The sequence below is a fragment of the Microcebus murinus genome, chromosome 6, assembly GCF_040939455.1.
Source record: "Microcebus murinus isolate Inina chromosome 6, M.murinus_Inina_mat1.0, whole genome shotgun sequence".
Taxonomy (NCBI): domain Eukaryota; kingdom Metazoa; phylum Chordata; class Mammalia; order Primates; family Cheirogaleidae; genus Microcebus; species Microcebus murinus.
In genome coordinates, this window is record NC_134109.1 from 69392594 (window position 1) to 69413212 (window position 20619).

The window sequence follows — 20619 nt, forward strand, 5'->3', positions numbered from 1 at the left end:
CTGGCCTGTTTTTGTATTTCTTAAGCCAACGCTGAGGTAGGAAAGACAAGAAAGGTTACCCAGACCCCAGTCTAGGAATCTAGGGCTGCTGGTACAGATAGTTCATTTTCACTTAAGTTGTATCAGAAGCACACAGTAGCGCTATTAGAAGGGCTACTCCTTTACTTTTGTGAGCTCATTTCATTTACCTCCCAAATGTCAATCAGGGTTACATGCTATCCAGAAAAACCCAGCATCCTCAACAAAACACATAATGTTCCTGGCTCCTTGTAATTTAACTCCTACTCTAATTCTCAACTGGGAATTTCCCCTCCACAACACCAGTATTTCCACAAAGTAGAATTAACAGCCATCTTTGATCTGAGAATAGGAAGATAAATAATCCTTACACCCAAAAGGCCAAACAATTTTTATTTTTTCAAAAACAACTTTATTCATGACACATATTAAAAAAAAATTCCCTCCCCCTGGAAATGAGCTAAAAAAATAAACAAAATCCACCTCCCACCTCCCTGTTCCCACTTCCTCCCATTCCCTCCAAATAAAAGGGAAAAAAAAAAAAGCAAAGAAAAAAAAAAACAAAACAAAAAACTGAAAAACAAAAACACCCCAAAACCCCCCAAAACAAGGTAGTGCATTTCCCCAGGGGGAAGGGGAATTTACACTGGAGCCGCTGGGAGCGGAACGAAGATCTTCCGGCTACAGAAACCTGCAAAGAAAGACACTCAAAACAGAAAAAGAAACACAAAAGGAAACAAAATAGATCACCAGGCAATCTGGAGGGGCAGGGAGCCGGAAAAGAGGGGTGGGGGTGGGTGGTAGACCTGGCAGGACAGGAGCAGGCAGGAGGGGACTGTGAAAGATGGGGAGAAGACGGAGGGAACGTAACAAGCAGAACAGTTTGGTGTCCTTCCAGAGCCCTGGGTAAAAAAAAAGCCCTCCTACCACCCATGCCCACCTACCCTTGAGGAGCCCCCAAGGGGGCGAAGTGGGGCAGGGAAACATGGGAAGCAGCTTGCGCAGTTGAGACGTGTCCATGGCGAATCCCCAGAGTGACTGAGCAGACCCCTGCCCCACTCCCTGGGCTGGGCCTTCCCCTACTCCCCAAAGCAGGTCCCTCCTCAGCAGTTAGTTATGGGATTCTCCCCCCTTCCACAGTATATCTTTTTTTTTTTTTTTTTAAATATTTTTTTTTCCATCAAGGTCATCTTCTGTTTTTCTTTTTTTTTTTTAATTCTTTTTTTTTTCCTTCTTTCCTCTTTTTTTCCTCTCTCTCCTCCTAATACACACTTTTTTTAGTAAGGGGAATACCATGATGTCGCTCTAGCCCGGCCCCTGGAAGAAAGAAGGAGAGTTAGGTGTTAACATGATAACTAGATAGTTCAGTACGAGCCCCTCCCCATGGGCCCTTGCCCCAGTTACTGTGAAGGGAAGGGGGAAAAGAAGTTTTCAAGTGTCTAAAACTGACCCCACAATCCCAGAAATAGTAACACACCCAGTGAATTTGAGGGTGCAGAGTGTTTAACAGAACACTTTACCAAACAGTGGCAATAAATTGCATCTGAGATACAGGGGCAAGAGAAAGGACCCCGTTTGTCCAGTTTTCAGTTCTCCATAGCTCTTAAACCCAATAGATCCTCTCTAACTCCTGGGAGCAGACAGGTAGATCTTATGAAAAGCCAAGGTTTACATGTCTAACCTGTCTATTTAAATGTAGAGAAAGTAAAGCAAAGCAAAAACATGGGTACCACACACACTAGGCCCAGTGAGACAGTTAACCTTGCAAGACTGGCTCAAATAAAGAGTAAATATCTCAAAATCCTCCCACATAGCTGTTGGGGAGGATCAACTAGCTTCTGGTATTCTTCCAAGGGAGGTTCAATCTTCAACCTCTCCCTAACTCTGGGAAAAGTAGCCAATGTCCAAGCGGTGTTTTCACTGCCCTGAGACCCCATTCTTCCTGGCTTTCAGTGTAAACTCCTTCACTGCCAACTCCCAAGGAAAAAAAGGCTGGGGGAGAAAGTATCTTCCAAACTAGATGGAGATCCAGCCCTTATCACCAATTCCTGCTCCAGAAAAGATGATAAGACTGGCCTCCTGGCGGGACCTGCAACTACCTTCCTCACCCTGCACAGGCAGGAGACCAAGTCCCTGGAGACCAAGGGGAGGGGAAGGGAGGGAGGTTCCTCACATCAGGAGAGAAGGAAGCATACAGGGCTCATGGGAGGCGGGGGAGAGGAGCAGCCCATCTATCCTGACCTGTAGACTCGACCCCGGGGCCTGCTGTTAAAACCACTGTAGAATCGAGAGCGGGAACTGTTGTAGTTGGTAGTCCGGGCACGGTAGCGGGCTCGTGGGAAACCCCGGTCTGTTGTGCTGATGCCTGGTCTGTTGGTTCGTTTTGGGATCACCTAAGAGTAAAGGATGTACAATGGAAAAGCTTTATGAGTCAACCTGGAGAGTTCGCATAGAATCAGAATAGCAATGGGCACATGCTTACCTTGATTTGTCTTCCTCTAAATAGGGACTCATCTAAGGCCAGGGAAGTCCTCACTGACTCTTTGTCTGAGAACTCTATATATGCAAACCTAAAAAGAGTAATTGTCACATTCTCTCTCTGAAGTTGCAAATAGCTCATAGGTCAAATTCAACTCACAGGCATGCTTTGGGTACAATATGTTTACATTTTTAATTATTTAAAAAAATTTTAAATAAAATATTTTAATTGAAATTTTAGCTACTCTTTGGATTTTAAAAAATGGGACACTTACTTATCTTGTGATACAGGAAAAACATTAAAAAAAAAATAGGGCCACACGCAGTGGCTCACAGCTGTAATCCTAGCACTCTGAGAGACCGAGGTGGGAGGATCACTCAAGGTCAGGAGTTTGAGACCAGCCTGAGCAAGAGTGAGACCTGTCTCTACTAAAAATAGAAAGAAATTGAGGCCAGGCGAGGTGGCTCACACCTGTAATAAAGCACTCTGGGAGGCCGAGGCGGGCAGATTGCTCGAGGTCAGGAGTTCAAAACCAGTCTGAGCAAGAGCGAGACCCTGTCTCTACTATAAATAGAAAGAAATTAATTGGCCAACTAATATATATATAGAAAAAATAAGCCGGGCATGGTGGCGCATGCCTGTAGTACCAGCTATTCAGGAGGCTGAGGCAGCAGGATTGCTTGAGCCCAGGAGATTGAGGTTGCTATAAGCTAGGCTGACGCCACGGCACTCACTCTAGCCTGGGCAACAAAGCGAGTCTCTGTCTCAAAAAAAAAAAAAAAAAAAAAAAAAGAAAGAAAGAAATTAATTGGCCAACTAAAAATATATAGCATGGTGGCGCATGCCTGTAGTCCCAGCCACTCGGAGGCTGAGGCAGAAGGACTGGTTGAGCCCAGGAGTTTGAGGTTGCTGAGAGCTGGGCTGACACCGTGGCACTCTAGCCCGGGCAACAGAGACTCTGTCTCAAAAAAAAAGAAAGAAAGAAAGAAAGAAATTAGCTGGACAACTAAATATATATAAAAAAAATTAGCCAGGCATGGTGGTGCATGCCTGTAATCCCAGCTACTGGGGAGGCTAAGGCAGAGGATTGCTTAAGCCCAGGAGTTTGAGGTTGCTGTGAGTAAGGCTGACAGCCATGGCATTCTAGCTCGCTGGGCAACAGACCAAGACTCTGTCTCCAAAAGAAAAAAAAAAAAAAAAAATAGGACGCACAAGCCCTGCATTTCTATATGGCCTTAACCAGCTGGGACCAAGCAGAAGCAGCCCCTCCCCTTCTCATTCATGATCCCACCCACACCTAGTCTTCATTTTTGTCACCTGTCTGGCCTCTGAAGGCATTTATGTGCAATTCCTAATACATATCAACATTAATGTAATTATCATAGAAGACAAGGACCACTTGTTTTAACTGCAACTTACTGCTTAATATATTTATCTATTTTTAAGCCGTGATTTAAATGATCTCAACTTACTTCCCTACTTACCCTTTGGGATGGCCACTAAATTTGTCACACAGTATGGTAACACGGTTGACTGAACCACAGCCATGAAAGTGAGCTTCCAGCTCTTCTGCTGTTGCACCATAGTCCACCTGACAAGAGAGGAGACATTTCATAGGTATTGAGTAAACTCCTGTCTCAACAGGTTCCTAGCCTTTGGTCTGGGCCATCTATACACACCAAGGCAAATCAAATCTGGTTCTTGAAGGAAATGATCCCTACCCCAGATCCCTCTAACCCCAGAGCCTTTATTAATCACTCCAGTACCTTTTACCTCTTCCCAACACTCCCTCCACACCTAAAAACACCACCTATCCTGGAGATACTCCTTTCAAGACAATTAATAATTCCCCAAAAGAAGAATTTGCCCCCAACTCCTACCAAAACCCTAGCACATACATTGCCAACATAGATGGAACGGGCATCAGCCTCCATTTTCTCTTCAATGGACATAATCACTGGGCCAGCTAAATGGAAAAAAGGAAAAAAAAAAAAAAAGAAAAAACAGTTGTTTTACTTAACCAATATATGCACTTCTGTCACTAGCCCTATACTATAAGCTCACTGAAGACAAAGATTTTGGTCTGTTCTGTTCCTTGTTTTATCAATTCCCTAAAATAGTACCAGGTACATAGGTGTCTAATACTAATAAGACAAATTAAAGAATCAATACATCCTTAAAAATCGTAGAGAAGTGTGTAGGAATCCCCCAGCCCCCAAATCAAGTCCCTATTGAATAGCTTCGGTTGAAATGCCCTGAAAAGTGAACAAATTAAGTGGACTGAGACTCGACATTTCTGGATTAAAGGGAAAGCTCCTTGCAGCATTCTTTCTCTTAGGAATCCTAACTAAAAGGTCTTCAACTGAAGGAAAAACTATTAGATTTGAAGGTCAAATGCAAGCTGGCAACCTCCACAAAGAAGGACAGAGGTAGACTAAGAACAAAGAGCAACACACATACAACAGGGACAAAGGCAGGCACAGGACTACCACCACCAAAACAAAGGTTCTGTCTCACAAAGGTCAGGGTAACACACAATGGACTATGACAGGGGCACCTGCCCGGTAACTGCTCAGACAAGCAACTCCAGGTTGCTGAGCATCTATTCCCTCATCCTCCGTGTCCCTACAACCCGAGAACCCGGACTCCGCGTGCAACCGCCAGTTACTCACCATTGCCTGGAGGTGGACTCATATTCATCTGCTTCTCTACCTCGTTCTGTAGCTCTTTTAGCTTCTCAGCTTCTTCCTCCATCTCCCTGACCCGAGCTTTGATAGCTTCCAGCTCCTACAATAAGTGGAGAGGGTATGGAGAAGAGCTTAAGAGGAACCAATGCAGGGGCTGCGCCCTGCTCTCGGTCGACACGCGGCCCCAGACATGCTCGGCCATTTCCCTCGATCCACAAGAGGGTCGTGAAGAAAAGCAAGCCACCCTCTCTAGAACACTAGGCACCCATGACGCCTGAATCAACCCGGCCGGGGCCCTTGTAGTTATCGCGGACCCGTCTACGGCCCGGCCCCAGCCACGTTATTCCCCGCCCAACCCCACCCCCCCGCCTGCCTCCAGCTTGCTCGAGCTCCAGGCCTCCCGTGACCCGGCCCGCCGACCGGCGGCCTTCTCGCTCGCCCTCCTTCCCTCACCGGGTCCTCAATGGCGCCGTCCCCCGGGTCACCCTCGACCAGTCCCGGCTCCTCCTCCTCCTCCTGGCTGCCCGGGGCTCCCGAGCCAGGCCCAGGGCCCGGAGCTCCCGGGGGGGCGCGGGGCCGGGGCGGCTCCTCTTCGGGCTCGGGCTCCGGCTCGGGCTCCAGCAGCAGCTCCCCAGGCTCCAGTTCCTCAGACTCCAGGCCGTTCCCGTAGTCCCCTGCGCCCCCCGGGGCCCCCTCCCCGGCCTCCCCACCGGCCCCGGGCACAAGATGGCGCCGCCGCCCCGGCCCGGAGCCCCGACCGCCCGCAGCCCCCGCTGCTGCTGCCGCCGCCGCCGCCGCCGCCATCGCCGCTCAGACTGGGGCCCGCCGCCCGGCGATTGGAGAACTGCGCCGGCCACGCCGAGGATTCATTAGTCAAGCAGCCTGCCCGTCACCACGAGCTAGGACTCCATTGGGGAATATTACTTGGCAATCAAATAAGACCCCACCTCCAAGGCGGGGATACTGCGCCAAATTCTCAAATCCCGGTAGGGGAAATCTGTCTGTCAATCAACATACGTCCCACCTCCTCTCGAGTCCTTAGGTAACAATACCGCCACGCTGTGACGACATTCCCACTTCACCCTGCCTATGGGCGGGCCCGCGAAGCATAAGATGCTCTGTGATTGGCCCCTGGCTACGACTGGAAGAACCAATCTTCCGTTCGCCTCACGCAGTAGCCCAGTCGCAGATGCCAATTGGCTCGCGAGTTTCGAAGGCTGACACCCTTTTCGTGACAGATGAACCTTGCTCCCGAACAGACAGCTGGGTTTCAAACTAGGGAAACCCGAGGTCACGTGACTGGCCAGGCCTTAGGGGGCCGCCATCTTGATACTACTGCTGGCCGGCCAACTAATGAGCAGTTCGAAGGCACGAAAGCGGAGGTGGTTTTTGGAAACTGGTCTCCTGACCAGGAAAGCACCGGTAGATGCGATGTTGCCGAAAATGGAGCATTCCAGGAGGGAGTTTACTTTTCATAATCGAGTTTTTTGGCACTATCATTCACCAGCTCTCCCAAAGCAGAAAACAGGGAGGAATCCTCCCTTCAGAGCTACCAAGCAGGAGTCCTGTCTGTCCTGTCCTGTCCTCCTGCACAGGCCCTCTTTACAGGACCTCTGTTCCTACCTACCCAGTTTCAGCCCGTTTACACTCTTGCCTGAACTGTTTGCTACAGACCCCGAATGGGGTCACTCAGTTTCCAGTGTCATCCATCCAATCTGCACCACTACTGGACTGGCTTCCCTTTGCTGGCCAGGTAAAGTCTCAAGACCCCTTGTGGTGGCCTTAGACGCCCCAGGATTTGGCTACCTCGCAAATGCTTACTTCCGCACTCCTTGTTACAGTGGGTATACCGGCACCTAGTCTGTGCCTCTACAGAGACCACTGCAATCCTCAGCATCACCTCCTGCGAAGCCTTCCTCTGGCCTCCCCTCCTTTCTTGTAACAAGTGGGCCTACCTCGACCCTGTGCTTTGTGCTGTTTTCCTAACTAGCTTTGTGAGCGCCTGCAGATGAGGGGCTGGATCCTGTTTATATTTGCATCTCCACCTCATGGCAATATGCCTAGCACATAATAAGTGTCCCATTGGATGTTTGTTGACCAAAAGATGCATAGATTGGGGGTGTGGGTGCCACCCTTCATCTTCAGTGCTTTCCCAGCCCAAGCCCTCCTTCAGATCCGGGAATTTCTCTTGGCAGGTTCTCACCACACCTCTGCACCTGGAGATATCAATGAGACCTCGCCCTCGGAAGCAGAGTTGCCACCCTTTAGTAGCGATCCTACACACTTAAAAGGAAGGAATGAGGATGCTAAGTCTGCAAGAGGAGTTTCTGTAGGCAGACCAAGCTACAGTTTGAAAAGACAGAATCACATGAGCCCAACCAAAAAGTTAAGCATGGTTGGGATAGGGGATCTGGACAAAACGAGATGCCTATTAGCAAACCGAGAAATCAAAGGAAGCTCATTATACCCCCTTCTTCCCCTCACCCCCACGTTTTCTCACAATTTCTTACCTCGGAGGAACTGGGAGCAGGGTCACAGTCGCTTAAAATCTCATTGGAAATTATTTCAGCCATGTCAGCTTCAGTGATCAGGGAGAACTAAAGTTGAGTGCTGAAGACAAGCTCTGAATGATTGCGGTTCCTGGAAGAAAGGTCTTTTATACTGATCTTAATCTGAATTAAGATTTGGGTGTCTTATTGGTACCTAATTTAAATAATCCAATTCAGGATTATGTGACTTTTAAATAATGCCTTTGATTCCTAATTTTATTGAGCACTTGATTTTGTAACAGGCACAACTCATTATTTCATTGAATTCTCACAACCCTATGAAGAAAATATTTCCAAAACCATAAGCTTTTTTAGAAAAAAAGAAAAAGGCTTAATGAAGTGATGTAACTTGCCTAATTCATTGGACTAATTAGACGTGTACAGGGAATTCAAACCTAGGCTTTCCAAATTCAGATCAAAACTACTATAAGGTTTGCTTTAATACACAAAAATTGTATTATGTATGATCGTGAAAATTGGAAAAGACTAACTTCTAACAATAGACAAAAGTTTAAGAAGACTATAATTGCATCCAATCAAAGATTATTATGGGCCGGGCACAGTGGCTCACGCCTGTAATCCTAGCACTCTGGGAGGCCAAGGCGGCTGGATTGCTCAAGGTCAGGAGTTCGAAACCAGCTCTGAGCAAGAGAGAGACCCCGTCTCTACTATAAATAGAAAGAAATCAATTGGCCAACTAATATATACAGAAAAAATTAGCCAGGCATGGTGGCGCATGCCTGTAGTCCCAGCTATTCGAGAGGCTGAGGCAGTAGGATTGCTTGAGCCCAGGAGTTTGAGGTTGCTGTGAGCTAGGCTGATGCCACGGCACTCACTCTAGCCTGGGCATCAAAGTGAGACTCTGTCTCAAAAAAAAAATTATTATGTACCTATTAAAAGGTTTACATACTTTGTGATAAACATGCAAAAATAATTTTGTTAAGCCAAAGAAATAGAATGTAAAATTGTATATAAAGGATGATTACAACTATGTATATCTGATTTTTTTCTTTCTTTTTTATATTTCTTTTACCCAACTCTTCCCAACTGTATATATCTGATTTTTTTTTTTTGAGACAGAGTCTCACTGTGTTGCCCAGGCTAGAGTGCCGTGGCGTCAGCCTAGCTCACAGCACCCTCAAACTCCTAGGCTCAAGTGATCCTCCTGCCTCAGCCTCCCAAGTAGCTGGGACTACAGACATGTGCCACCATGCCCGGCAGATTTTTTCTATATATATCAGTTGGCCAATTAATTTCTTTCTATTTATAGTAGAGACGGGGTCTCGCTCTTGCTCAGGCTGGTTTCGAACTCCTGACCTGGAGCAATCCTCCCACCCCGGCCTCCCAGAGTGCTAGGATTACAGGCGGGAGCCACTGAGCCTGGCAATATATACCAAAATCTTTTAAAATTTTTAGGTTTTTAACCCAGTAATACTGTTTCTTATAATCTTTTCTAAAGAAGTAAACTAAAAAGTGAAAAACATTTGTAATAAAGATGTTTATCAAAGTGAAAAATATAAACAACTCAAATGTCCAAGTGGACATTAAAATTATTGTATAGACATAGGTGTAATTTTATATAATCATTATGTCTTCGAAACATTTTAATGACAAGGAAAAGTGCTTGCAATATAATGATAAGCAGTATTGCAGTATACAAAATTGTATGTACAGTATGATAATAAAAGCACAGATAAAAGACGGGAAAGAAATATGCTAAAATGTTAATAGTAGTTTTCTCTGGGTAGTAGGATAATGATTAATTTGTTTCTTTATAATTTTCTATGCTCTCCTAATAGGCCCAGTAGAGAAATCTAGCAATAAAAGGCAATTGTAAGCATTAAAAAAACTTTTATGGGCTGAGCGTGGTGGCTCACGCCTGTAATCCTAGCACTCTCGGAGGCCAAGGCGGGAGGATTGCTCAAGATCAGGAGTTCAAAACCAGCCTAAGCAAGAGCAAGACCCCGTCTCTACTATAAATAGAAAGAAATTAATTGGCTAACTAAAAATATATATAGAAAAAATTAACCGGGCATGGTGGCACATGCATGTAGTCCCAGCTACTCGGGAGGCTAAGGTAGAAGGACTGCTTGAGCCCAGGAGTTTGAGGTTGCTGTGAGCTAGGCTAACACCACAGCACTCTAGCCCGGGAAACAAAAACTTTTATATTCTACAAATTCTCCACAGTCACCACAACTTTTTTTTAAATCACCCCAACCTTCCAAATTTTCTCAAAAAAAAAAAAAATAAGCACATTTAAAAAGATATTTGAGGGCCGGGTGCGGTGGCTCATGCCTATAATCCTAGCACTCTGGGAGGCTGAGGCAGGCGGATTGCTCAAGGTTAGGAGTTCGAAACCAGCCTGAACAAGAGAAAGACCCTGTCTCTACTATAAATAGAAAGAAATTAATTGGCCAACTAATATATATAATTAGCCGGGCATGGTGGCACATGCCTGTAGTCCCAGCTACTTGGGAGGCTGAGGCAGCAGGATTACTTGAGCCCAGGAGATTGAGGTTGCTGTGAGCGAGGCTGACGACATGGCACTCACTCTAGCCTGGGCAACAAAGTGAGACTCTGTCTCAAAAAAATAAATAAATAAAATAAAATAAATAATAAAATAAAAAGATATTTGAGCTGGGCATTGTGGCTCATGCCTATAATCCCAGCACTTTGGAAGACCAAGGTAGGAGGATTGCTTGAGCCCAGGAGCTCAAGGTTGCAGGGAGCCATGATCACACCATTGCACTCCAGCCTGGGTGACAGAGCAAGACCCTGTCTCTTAAAAGATATACATATATATTTGAATGATGACCTGTAAATTAAGATCCTTCTCTATTGGACTATAAACTGAAAAAGGTAAGGACACCATCTTAATTATATTTGTATTTCCTTTGACTATCTCTCTGTGTTTAATAAGTGCTGACTGAACGATCTTTTTAAATATTAATATCTTGCCTGTTGGTGCATAGAGAATAACAAAGAGATAAATTTTCCTCTAAGAATGAATTTTTTTTAATTAGTATATACTGGTGTGAGATTCACTCATTTTGGGTCTGATTCTCTTTAAGCAATAACTTATAAATAGAGGACTATGGAGTTTTGGAAAAACCAAAACTCCAATGATGTTGTGCCCCAGAAGAGGGAAAAATATGTTAATAGAAGGGAATGGTCAGTGGAGTTGAGAAATGGAGAAGTAAGCAGTAAAAATGGGTGAGGGCATCTCTGGTTCTGCCTAGAAGAAAAAAGTTTTCTCACTAAACAATATAAATATTTGGCTTCTTGGTAGTTTCATCCTCATTTTTAACTTCTTTTTTTTTTTTTAAGACATTATCTTCATCTGTCACCCTGGCTAGAGGGCAGTGGTGTTATCTTAGCTCACTGCAACCTCAAACTCCTGGGCTCAAGCAATCCTGTGTCAGCCTCAGAGGAAGCTGGGACTGCAGGCGGGCAGACACCACGGCTGTTTTCCTTTTTTGTAGAGACAGTCTTGCTCTTGTTCAGAGCTGGTCTCAAACTCCTGACCTCAAGTGATCCTCCCGCTTCGGCCTCCCAGAGTGCTAGGATTACAGGTGTGAGCTACCACACCTAGCCAACTCCTGCTGTGAATTTTTACAGGCTACAATAATTCTCTATGATCTAGAACTATACTGTTTAATATGATAGGCACTAGTCACACGTGGCTATTGAACACTTGAAACATGAGTAGTCCATTTTGAGATGTGCTGAAAGTATATAATACACACCAAATTTTGAAGATTTAGTATAAAAAAAGAATTTGACATAACTCATTAATAATTGTTTAATATTAATAACGTGTTGAAATCATAATTTTTAATATACTGGGCTAAATAAAATATAAAAACTAGTTTTATCTCTTTCTTTTTGTCTTTTTAATGAAGTTACTAGAAAAGGTAAAACTACGTATGTGGCTTATGTTATATTCCTATTGGACAGTGCCAATAAAGAACCCTGGAGCCTTTCTCATTTAATCACGGGTATTTTAGAGCAGACCGCAATTATCTTTTTTTTTTTTTTTTTTTTAGTCAGAGTCTTGCATCTTAGCTCACAGCAACCTCAAACTCCTGGGCTCAAGCAATCCTCCTGCCTCAGCCTCCCAAGTAGCTGAGACTATAGGCATGCGCCACCATGCCTGGCTAATTTTTTCCACATATTTTTAGTTGGCCTATTAATTTATTTCTATTTTTAGTAGAGATGGAGTCTCGCTCTTGCTCAGGCTGGTTGGAACTCCTGACCTTGAGTGATCCTCCTGCCTCAGTCTCCCAGAGTGCTAGGATTACAGGCGTGAGCCATGGCACCCTGCCCGCAATTATCTTTTAATGTGGTCTGGCCCTGTCTACCTTACCTTAACTCCCTAGGTCTGCCCTTGCACAGAAGTGGGATGGCCATTTAAATGTGAAGGAGCTCTGTTGGGCTGCTTAATTTCCATTCTACTTTGGTTAACTTTTTAAAAACTTTGTAACTGAAAAACTTATTTTAATATATTGAAGTATGTGCTCATTATCCAAAAAATCAGAAAATATTGACAGAAAAAAAAAAAAACAAGATAAAATCACCCATAAAATTTACCACCCAGATATAATCAATAATGATATTTTGGCATATACCCTTCCTGAATTTTCAATATATAGAAGCATCTTTCCATGTCAATAAATATATTTTTCTAATTTAATTTTTCATGCCTTCCCTGACTACTCAACTTAAAGTTGAAATCTATGTACATATATGTGTATGTATACACATATCCCCCTTCAATGAATTACTTTCTTCTATAGTATTCTAACACATTATGAAATGTATTTATTTTTTGTTTGTTTCCTTTACTAATGTAAACAACATGTGGACAGGGGTTTGTGTCTGTTCACTTTACCTCAGTGCCTAGAAGTGTGCCAAGCACACAGATGATGCTTGAGTATTTCCTGCATGAATGAATGATTGAATAGACAACTACATAGCATTCTATTATGTTATGTTTCTTGGTTGAGTTTTAAAATAATTTATTTCTCTATCTTTCCTACATCCACATTTAAGGCAGCTTTTAAAGTTTTCAAAGGATCTGCTATTAAGTAAAAACACAGAATATATATAATCCATCCATTTGTGAGAAATTATAACTAATTGTTGCCCAACTTTATCAGAAGTGTCATTTGAAGAAATAACATTCATGGGGAACTGCGTGAAGGAAACATAACCCATGTGTCCCTTTAGATAGTCTAAAGTTGTTATCTAATTAAACTAAACCATCACCAGAGCAGCATATTTGGCCTAAATTGTGATGGGCCTGATAGAATAAGCTTAGGACCTTCTGAATCCCCATTCGGTGTTTTTAGCAGAAACAGTGTTACAAAACTCAACATCATATTTGCTATTAGGTGTCACAGAGAGTAGTGTCCACTATATCACTCAGTGTCTTCTCAGAAAAGTCACACACACAAAAATTTTTTTGCCCCTCTTAAGTGACTAAGAGAAATGTGAATTTCACTGTGTTTTTCATTTTGCTTTAGCTGCCAAGAAACACAGAGCTGAATTCATAGCCTAGCTTTAGTATTTGGGAACACTACTTATAGAATGCTTTTCTGTGCAATAATTTTCCTTTTGCTGTCATCTTATTGTAATATTTCAATTTTCCCTTTACCGCTATACTTTAAAAATCTACATTTTCCTATTGTTTTGTCTTTTGTATTATAGAAAGATGTTGCAAATGTTTTTTGGAACTAGGCAAATCAATCATGAAATCAATCGCATTGCAGTGGAGATAAATGCACTAACTATCATACCTGATCATATTAACTATTAAGAACATCTAATTCCATTTCCCCTAGTGCTAAATTCATCAAACCACTCTCTGATTTTAATATGGCTTCCCCCACAGATTTTTCTGTAGGGAGAGAATAGAGAGGCAACACTGGATTCTTCTAAACAATTACATTTCTCACAATTTAACACATAAACCCAAATACCCAATTTATTGCACTGGATTATAGAAAGACTAGGAATTCCCACTTGAAATTTAAAATTAGGATCACTATTCCTGTCAGATATGATTTTGGTGTGGTCCTGGACTAGAGGTACAAATGAGGGGCTGAATATTCCTGGAGATTCCATCCAATTTAGCAGTTTGCATTTAAATGGCTGAAACCAAATGTCTCGGGACCCAGAAAGGAAGCAGGGGCTCCATTTTTGCCAGACCTATTTTAAGTCTGAAGTAGGTAGCAGGGCATCACGGGGAAATGCTCATTACCACACACTTCTGATTGGAAGTTGAACCACAACTGGGAACTTGATTACTATCACACATAAATTTTTGGTAGGTTTTCTTTTTTTGGTTTTGTTTCTTGTTTGTGGCAGTCTTAAATATCATGTGCCATATATACACACCCTCTTGAGGCTTGGGTTGGGATAGATGGAGTTCTTGGCTTGGGCATTTGGCCAGGGTGGGAGTAGGGCAAGGAGGATGGGGGGATAACTCCGATATATTTTTTTAATTATCCCAGCACTTTCCCAAATCCCTGTTAATCTAATTCTTGCCCTTAACAAGATCATGAAGAGATGATTAGATCAAGGAATGTCCTGACCCCAGGCTATACAGTGTAGAAGTCACAAACCCTGTTCAGTCCTTCTCATTAAACTCTGGGCTTTATTTATTTTTTTAATACGACAATTACATATTACACAAAAATAAAAGTCAAATGAACTTGGTATTTATAAATTATTAAATAAAAATACAGGAATATATATTTATATTTATAGAGCTTCTTCTTTTCTTCTAAACTAACCAAATCTGTTCTGTTGTTTTATGATTTAAAAAAGTAAAATAGTGTATGTATGCCCTAGAATAAGTGGGGAGTGGGAGAGGAGGATTAATAATCTTAGGACCGAGTTGCCCTATTTCCGCTCCTTCCTTGGCCTAAGCAAAGTCCCTATTTGTCCCTTTGGGCTCTGGAGAGCAAGAAACACCCTCTCCACCTATTTTATCTTTGAAAAATGACAATTATATTTATTTCCCTTATTTTTTTAAAAAAGGAAATGGATTTAAAAATTGGGAGCCATACTCAGCCGTCTTGGCCAAGAGCTAATCCCAAGCAACTATATGGCTCTAGAAGAGAGTCCCTAGTTTTCCCTGACAGAAGGGTCTCTGGGGTTTCCATTGCCCCTCCAACTAAGAAGGGCAGGACAGGTCAAAACTACCCCCTGTGGTCCCATCCAAGCTATACTTCTGGGAATCCAGACCAAGCCCTTTACCTTTTCAGAAAATAGCCTCTCCTTCTACCCAGGTGTGAGGGCCTCAAAGCAGAACATTTTGGTAATCTGGCCATGGTCCCTGCTGCCCCTGTTTGCTAAAGGCCTGCAGGAATGCTAACTGGGATGGCGTCCTGTGGTAGAGGGTAGGGTGAAGAGTCTGCCCCAAACCTGAGGGAGCACAGGCTCCAATTTGGAGCTAATGATCTAGTCAGTGGTTTTCCAACTTTTTTTTTTTTTAGCAACAAATCCCTTAATGCAAATAAAATCTTACCCTGAACCCCGATATGTAAGACAGCTACAAGGGGAGCTGTTCTGTTTGAGGGCAAGTTGCCCAGCCTGCTCAGCCCCCCTACCCCCTTCATCTCCCCAAGGACTCCTGAGGCAACTCCTAGGAAACTTCGGGGCTCTGCCAAGCAGTTTGAAAACCACTGGCCTAGTTTGTCCTGAGCAAAGTCAGAGACCCCCCACCCCACTGCTTGCCACAGACCAGCTCTGAGTTTCTGGTATCAGCATACTCACAACAGACCAAGTAGCACATGCAGTCAACCACCTCCCCTATAAATACCACTAGAAAGTGCAGTCCTCTCTCAAAAGCAAAAGTCTGGACTAAACCCCTGAGGCCAATTTGGTCCCACATTCTATCAAGCACAACTATGTTGCCACATTCTGGGACCAAGTGAAAATCTCCAAGAAGAGTCAACCATGGTCTAGCTAAGCTGATCAGTGCTCAGGATCATGGTCAGGGTTCTAGAGCACTGTTTCTGAAAGTCAGCATTGGAGAGCAGCAATTTTAGCACCTTGGAAAGTGCAGCAGTGAGGTCTGGCTCAGGGCATGCAACTGGAGTGAATCATTTCTTCCTCAAAAGAAAAAGCTATAATCCGAATCTGTTCTAGAGGACTGTGAGTTCTAAAGTTATCCTCAGACTCTGAGGTACAGACAAGTAACACTCATGCAAACAGCGTGGTTTCAAAGAAAATGTAAATGCTTCTCGGTCATGGTAGGTACTCTAGAACCCATACTCCTGGCCCCTGATAAAGCAGCACCAAAGCCCACCACACAGAATAGGCCAGTCATGGAGTACCCATCACCCTCACACCCATGGGGTTCAGAGCTGGAATGGTCCTCTCAAGGCAGAAACAGTCTCACTGAGACACAGTGCAGGACCCAGAGTGTATTCTAGATTGGCATTTACATCCACCCTCTCAAAAGAAAAATTAGGGCCCCAATTTAGAGTTTCAGTTTGGATACAGAGGTCCCAGAGATAGGGTACACTTCAGGCACCACTGTGCCCCAGTGGGAGGGGAGGGTGGCAGGCAAGTCCAGCTACCTAAGCCTCCACCCACCAAGTCTCCACAGCCCTGTCCTTCTGTCAGAGCCCAGGAGGCAGCAGCAAGTGTGAGATGCACAAGGAAGGGGGATGATGAAGGAACGAGGCCAGCTGCAGAACCGTTCTTGTCTCCAAAGTCCTGCTAACGACTTTCTGGCATCAGGGCAAGGGGAGGGGAAATGTGGAGGTGGGGAGAAGGTTAGGAGGAGGGACAGAGAACTGCCCCTTGTTCTTGCCATGACAAGAGGAATGTTTTCTCCTTGAGGAATCCCACCACCACCAGATTAGATTAGACAAGCAGCCCAGCATGCACACGAGCACGCGTGCACATGCACACGTGTGTCCAAGCAGCCCACTGTCACAGCCACCTCTTCCTATCACCTGAGAACCTTGAGTTTCCATTCCAAAGGGATGTGCCTTCTGCGTTCCCCAAATCCCAGTCATCCAATGGAGACGCAACCCTCATGAAAGTCCACTTTCCTCAGGGCTGCAAACCAGGCTCCAGGTAGTTTCACGTGCCCACACCTATAGGCATGATCCCTCCCTCCTCCCCCCAACCCTGGAATGACTCCATCTCCTGCTCCCTTGACCTTCCCAAAACATTCCCCAATGTCTCCAGCTCACTCTTCCAATTGCCTGCCTGGCATACTCAGCTCCCTCACACACTACCTTTCCCCTGCCCATCCCTGCTCCATGCCCGCCCATCCATTCACTCCACTTCTTCCAAGGGCATTTCTCTGTTCTGTTCCTGCTCTCCTGGCCCCCAGCCATACCTAGCCCCACCTGGCCCTGGGACTTTCTCACTTGCTAGCGAAAAAGGCCCCTACAGTTACCAGGGCCCCCAGTGCCACGGCCCCCGTCAGCACTGTCCTCACTGATGCCCAGTTCCCCTCCCGCAGACGCCGCGCCTCCTCCAGGGCCCCGTCCCCGTATAGAGCTGTGAACTCCGCCTGTGGGAGAGAAGGGAAGTAGGAGAGAAAGGAGAAAGGGATATCAGGAGAGGAAAGAGTGGAGAGAAGAGGAGAGGAAGAGTTCCAGTTCCATCCACTGCAAGTACTACCCCATACCCAGCTCCTCTCCAGCCACAGCTCTGCTGGCTGCAAGCCCCTCTGATCCCCAGGAGTGCACCCCCACCCCTCGCCCCAAGCGCTGGGCTCATTTGCCCTCTCTGCCTCAAGTGAACCCCATCCTTTCCTTGCTAAAAAATTCTGCTCAGAACTGGCATCCTTTGCCAAGGCTTTCCTGATCATCACCCATTCCTGATCCTCCCCACCTCCCATGCCATGTACTCAGGTGTACAAAGTTCCTGACACCATTTCCCTGCAGGCACTCCTCCGGGACTGTGTATCTGTCCTCTGCTTGGGACCATGAGCCCATCCAGTGATCACTGCATGGCAGCCCTGGAGTGCAGAGTCCAGCGTGATGCCTACAGTGAAGCATCTCTCAGTCTGATTCCACCCAAACAGGGAGACTCAGCCCCCATGCCTCATTCCCAGCACCACTGCCCCAGCCTCCAATCACAGCCCGCACCTTCCCCCTGGAGACAGCTTTGCGGAGGGATGTGCAGAGCAGCAATTGAGAAGCTTCTTACCCAGCCCCCACTGCTGTGGATCCAGTCGGCCAGCCGTGTCTCCAGGTAGGCCACCATCCACTCCTGCACTTGTCCCACCAGTGGCTCCATCTCCTTGTTGACACTCTCAGCACACAGTGCAGCCCCAAAGACGAAGAAGGCCACAAGGCGGCCCCAGTTGGGGCCCCCTTGGAAAAGTTCATCGGAGACTTGGGTGAAGCGCTGCTGGGCTGAGCCTGGGGTCACATGCAGCTGAGCTGCCAGATCAGAGAAGGTACGCCGGAAGCGGGTCTCGAACTCATCTCCAGCTGCCCGCATGGCTTGGTGCAGCGGGTCAGCTGCTGGGCCCTCCCCTGGGCCAGCTCCACAGACATAACCTTTCTGCCTCAGCTTATAGCCTACAAAGTCTGCCACCAGAGCCCGTGTGTCTGGGGCTGAGGCTGGGGTCGCCATCCGGGCGGCTGTAAGAGGCAAGGATGAAAGACTGGCATAAATGCATGAATAGTATATGGACAGAGACACAGGAAGGGGCATTTCCGGTTTGTCTAACCTGGTGAGACAGGGAGAGGGGAGGAAATGCTCTGAGACCACTGGGAAGGAAAGAGCAAGAACAAGGGAATTAAGTCATGGTGTGCCGCCAGCACATGAGGGGCTGGACGTTAAATTTGTAATATGCCAAATCAAATGTAAAGCAAGTAGATTTTATGTTTAAAATACTTTAGGTTCTTTTTATAATAAGACAACACCAGCTCTACAACACTCCTACGCATCCCATCCGACCACAGTCCACACCTTCTTGGCTAGAGGAAGGGGCTTAGGACCTCCCTAGAAGCAAAATGTGAAGATGTTGGCAGAGGCATAAGATGGGGAGGTGACAGGGACTGAGGAGGAAGGTGGGAGAAGCAAAGGGTTGCCTGGGACAGAGAAAGGAAGGGGTCACTCACCCAGCCTGGATGGCAGCTCTTAGGACCCAGCACTGGTGGCAAGGAGCCCCCAGCTGGGGCCTTTCATCCTCCCGGCCAGCCTGGAGCCCTGGGAAGGGGAGGAGGAGATCAGAACTAGCCGGGAGGCCAAGGGATCAGGGTCTGCCCTAAGAAGGGCTGGGGTTGCAGCTCCTGGGCCTGGGTCCCTGCCCCCAACGCTCTACCAGCTGTGTGGCCGAATCCATGTTTAATGACTGTCCTCCCGGGAAACCCAGGGCCAAGGGCTTCCTGCCACACCATCTCTACTCCCAGCTCCCCCCAGTGCAGCCCAAAGGCCCAGCTCCTCCCTTACCCCCAACCTCAGCCTGTCCCCAACCCCGCCCGCCTGCCAGGTTAGGGATCTCACGGGTCAGGCCGCTGCCGGGATCCGGGCCGTTTCCTGGTGCAGGAGCTGGGAGGGAGGGAGAGAGGGAGGAAGGGAGGGAAGGAAGGAGGGAGGAGAAGGGGGGGCAGGGGGAGGGCCCGGCGCCGGGTGATGATGGGGCCCAGAGATGCGTCCAGAGAGAGGGGCGGGGCTGGGACGCAAGGCCTGGGAAGGGCCACAACTCAGGAAGAGAGAGGGCTGCCGAAGGCAAAGCAGGGCTGGACTGAGAAGGCACCGTGGCTCCTGAGCCTTGAGGCTGCCTGGAGAAGAGCACTGGGCCTCAGGACATCTAGGAGCAAATTCGGCATTTCTGGAAGGTTTCTGATGTTCCATGCACTTGTTGAACTTTTCCAGCTCTGGCTAGTGTGCCTGGAAAAGAGGAGTAGCTTCCATGACACAGGGAACTATCTACCAGGTGTCTTACTATTGTGAGACTAACAGACACCACACAGACACTAAACCTTTCCCATTCTCTTTTCCCTAAGACCTTTAATCCAGTGGCCTCTTTGTGGGCTAGGACTTCAGCCAGGCATCAGGGAACCAGGAATTGGATCACAAGCAGTTTTTGCAGGTATTTTATTGCCTCCTCTTCTTCTTCCTCCTCCCTCCTTCTCCTCCTCCTCCTCCTCCTCTTCTTTTGTAATCAGATTGATATATATATATATTTTGAGACAGAGTTTCACTTTGTTGCCCAGGCTAGAGTGCCATGGCGTCAGCCTAGCTCACAGCAACCTCAAACTCCTGGGCTCAAGCAATCCTTCTGCCTCAGCCTCCTGAGTTGCTGGGACTACAAGCATGCACCACCATGCCCGGCTAATGGTTTTTATATATATACTTTTAGTTGTCCAGCTAATTTCTTTCTATTTTTTTAGTAGAGACAGAGGTCTCACTCTTGCTCAGGCTGGTCTCGAACTCCTGAGCCCGAACGATCCAGCCGCCTCAGCTGGATCCCAGAGTGCTAGGATTTACAGGCATGAGCCACCATGCCCTGCTCCAGATTGATTTTATTTTAATTTTTTTACCCAACATATGGATTCATTCTCTTTATGAAAAAAAAAATCAAACAATATAGAGGTTCATGGCCTTCAAGTCAGTGACAAGTAAAAAAAAAAAAGAGGTACACAGTAATAAAATACAAGTTTTCAAATATACACACACACACAATTCTGCCTCCATCCCTGTAGCTTGCCAATGTTAAGGTTGATGTTTATCTTTCCAGATAACATTCATATCTCTATTATTCACAAATGACAGTGTATTCATACAGGGCAGTTCATAGTCTGACCACAGCAGATGCACGCACAGGCATATCTGACTGGGCACGCCCCTGGGCTCTTGGAGCTGGCACTTCCTTCAGCTCTATTGGAAAGAGCCCTAA

General features: G+C 46.0%; 2 protein-coding genes across 4 annotated transcripts in view; both read right to left on the bottom strand.

Annotated features, from left to right (window-relative positions):
• NGDN (neuroguidin) overlaps positions 1-20619 on the bottom strand; it is a 301612-nt gene that overhangs the window by 138600 nt on the left and 142393 nt on the right. The gene's annotated exons all lie outside the window — the stretch shown is intronic.
• Positions 1210-19332, bottom strand: LOC105864651 (bcl-2-like protein 2). Of its 3 annotated transcripts, XM_076004169.1 has the most exons (10): positions 19224-19323; positions 18839-18926; positions 17916-18355; positions 7695-7781; positions 5170-5284; positions 4396-4463; positions 3982-4088; positions 2501-2588; positions 2260-2411; positions 1210-1335 (listed from the first exon to the last, which is right to left on the bottom strand). In XM_076004169.1, the coding sequence occupies exons 3-10, from the start codon at positions 18345-18347 to the stop codon at positions 1296-1298; spliced, it is 1089 nt and encodes a 362-aa protein (XP_075860284.1). In that variant the 5' UTR covers positions 18348-18355; positions 18839-18926; positions 19224-19323; the 3' UTR covers positions 1210-1295. The 3 variants fall into 3 exon arrangements, with proteins under 3 accessions (XP_075860284.1, XP_012608079.1, XP_012608080.1); XM_012752625.3 differs by lacking the exons at positions 7695-7781; positions 17916-18355; positions 18839-18926; positions 19224-19323 and adding an exon at positions 5638-6013; XM_012752626.2 differs by lacking the exons at positions 1210-1335; positions 2260-2411; positions 2501-2588; ... (2 more) ...; positions 5170-5284; positions 7695-7781 and adding an exon at positions 11753-17274 and having other exon boundaries at positions 19224-19332.